This window comes from Cyprinodon variegatus, unplaced genomic scaffold (genome assembly GCF_000732505.1).
Source record: "Cyprinodon variegatus isolate N-32 unplaced genomic scaffold, C_variegatus-1.0 Scaffold65, whole genome shotgun sequence".
NCBI lineage: Eukaryota > Metazoa > Chordata > Actinopteri > Cyprinodontiformes > Cyprinodontidae > Cyprinodon > Cyprinodon variegatus.
This window is the reverse complement of record NW_015150518.1, coordinates 429,406-432,422: the sequence shown is the minus strand read 5'-3', so window position 1 is coordinate 432,422 and position 3,017 is coordinate 429,406. Positions and strand designations below refer to the sequence as shown.

The following is a 3,017-nucleotide window of genomic DNA, read 5'->3' as shown; positions in this document are numbered from 1 at the left end:
ATCCATCCATCCATCCATCCATCCATCCATCCATCCATCCATCCATCCATCCATCCATCCATCCATCCATCCATCCATCCATCATTAATCCTTCCCTCGTCATTCATCCAACAATCATCAATCAGCATCCATCCATCATCCATACATCTAACCATAATCATGCTTGTCATTTCCAACACTTCACCACCAGCTCTGTCTAAATGGGTTCCTTGATGGTTTTGCCCACACTAATGAGCTGCAGAACCGGGTCAGAGCCGTGTTAGAGGCAGTTTAGGGTACCACCATGCTGCTCCTGTAGAGCGGTTAGACACTGACTGTTCAGTCAGAATAATAAAAAAATGGAGGAGAGGAGCCTGTTTTCTTTCTTTCTCAGACATTGAGCCCTGAGGAACCTCCCAGGAGTCGTAAGCAGATACATTCAGACCCCAGGTCTCTGTGCTGAGGTTGTGTGTTTCTGCGGTACCCACCCCATCCATGTCAAAGGTGAAGAAGACCTGTTCCACGTAGCTGTTGGCGTTCTCTGTGATACCCTTTAAGTTGAGGATGGCCTTCAACTCAAACAGCGTGATGAGGCCCGATGGAGACTCCTTCATGAACTTGTTGTACCAGTGGTGCATGTCCTCAGCCAGGATGTCATCCACGTTGGAGCCGTGGTTCCCCATGGCAGCAGGAGGACGGGGTCTCAGCAACAGGATGGAGGCTGCAGGCCTCCTCTCAGTCTGATGAGGAACGTCTGCAGGCTGAGGTTTGCAATCCTGATGGGACAAAGATCCTGGAAAAATCAGCAGAACCTCTGAGCTGAACCCGAACTGCTGTGTCTGCAGGCGCTGACTAAAAGTCAGGACTCTCTAACCCTCTTAGGTTCTGAAACAGGAATCAGCAAAGCACCTAAAATAACTCCTTAATGAGATGAGCCGCCGTGGTGACAGAGGCCGTGCCAGGACCTGCTGAGTTCCTCTGAGCAGAAGATCTGGCCCTGAATACAGGTTTGTTATATCATCAGCTGACCCGTTTCAGACCGAAGAGTTCCCCAGATCCGATCTAAAACTCTCCTGCAGCCTTTATGGCAATTCCTGATTTTAGATTCTTGGAAACATCCTGGAACTGTTTGGACTCCAGGTAAATTAGAGATCCATCAGATATTAAACACAGGCTAAAAATGTTCTGGTTCTGAACAGTTTCTCTAACATAATGACTTTTACCTCCTGATCCTTTCCAGAACCCTCAGCCAGGCCTTGGGGACCCTATCGGTCTGAAATATCCTTCCCTGTCCTAATTTTAGGCATTCTAAAAGGAAGAGAGAAACCAACAGGAGCATGAAGATAAAAAAATTAAAACACAATTCACAATCAGGGACTGGCTCATAGATTCAGAACTTCAGAGGGGATACTTTAAAGTTGTTACTCGTCAAAAATAACGAAAAAACAAAGAAGTTTTGATGTGAGCAGGAAAGTGAAAAAATACAGGATGTTTATGCATAAAAACAACAATGAACTATGTCGAAGAATGAAGAAAGATGCTGATACCAGATGTCTTAATTCACAGCATTAAAACAGATCGGAGGTATTGCTTGTATCAATTCATGTTTGCAGACATAGAAGCAGCCGAGTTTCATCTGCTGCTCAATGGAGCCGTGATCATCGTCAATAAAGGACCAGTAATAGGCTTAACCCTGGTAAACCATTTAAACTCATAAAGCTTCACTAAAACACAGATAAACCTGCCAGACTGGTGGGAGGTTAAAGTAAGTACACCTTCCCCCACCCACCCCGGGTCCGTTAGCTGACAGAACAGCTGGAAGATCGGTTCTTCTTGGAGGATTTTACAGAAACTTCCAGGCTGATGTGGGGAATTGTACAAAGAAAGTCAACCAGAGCTTGACAGGCACCATGGCATCATGTTGGGTGACTCCTCTACCGGTAGGATCCTCATCACTGTAAAACCAAGATGGTGGTAGGACTTAGGTCTGCAGAGCTGCATCTGGCTGAAGGGTGTTTCCTCTGTACAGATCCAACCAAAGCTGAGATGTTTGACCGAAATGATGGAACCATGTTAGGACACACCAAAAACAGCAAATCAGTTTGAACACTTTCATAGTTAAGCACAGTGGTGAAGGGATGAAAATCTGGGCCTGATGAAGACCCACCTGGAGTCAAACAGGTGGTTCTACATCAGGCCCAGATCAGTCGGCCTTGGCAGATGGCCGCTCATACCGAGTCTGGTTCTGCTGGAGGTTTCTTCTTGTTAATAAGGAGTTTTTCCTCTCCACTGTCGCCACAAGCATGCTTGGTGTAAGGGATTGCCTTTGAGTCAATGAGTCGATGCAATCAACTGGTTTTCCTTATATACTGTAGAAAACTTTGAATCAATTTGACTGTATGATCTGGTTGAATGGTAAAGTGCCTTGAGTTGACATGTGTTGTGAATTGGCGCTATGTAAATAAACTGGATTGAATTGAAACATGAAGTCCTCTGAAAACCACAGGGTTCTGCAACGGTTGATTGATGGAGACTCGATGGAGACGTATGGCAGCATATGCTTAAGCATTGGCCATAAGTTACAGGTAACGTATTTGTTCATTGACACATTTTAAGTGTAAGTTACTCATACTTTGTGGTGTCCAGCTTATCCAAAACCTATGAGTAACTTGTGTGTAACTTATCAAGAACTTATGTCCAACACATAACAACGTATTTGACATGTTCCAGTCGACCACTGAATGTGCTGCTAACATACAGCTACTGTATAATGGCGTATTGGCAGCGTTTTGGTATAAAAAGGGATTCACAGGAGGAAACTGTCAGTTCACCTAAAGACTTCATCCCCATCATATGGTGAGCAAGAAGGTGAGTGTGATGGATCCTCTCTGCATTTACGCCCACGGCCATGACCAACAAACGTCTTAGATGATGTGATGCTGAATCTGCTGCGACTGCAAAAATCCTTTCTTTTTTGGCGGGCTGTAAACACTAACTCGGTTAATACCGTGATCAAGGAATCTTTTTATGCAGGCTGA

At 44.9% G+C, this 3,017-nt stretch overlaps 1 protein-coding gene across 1 annotated transcript in view; it reads right to left on the bottom strand.

Annotated features, from left to right (window-relative positions):
• Positions 1-662, bottom strand: part of LOC107082938 (guanylyl cyclase-activating protein 1-like) — a 7,593-nt gene extending 6,931 nt beyond the window's left edge. The window contains exon 1 of the mRNA XM_015371835.1: positions 468-662. Coding sequence (XP_015227321.1) covers positions 468-662 — 195 coding nt within the window. The remainder of the gene's footprint in view (positions 1-467) is intronic.
• Between the last annotated feature and the right edge of the window lie 2,355 nt (positions 663-3,017).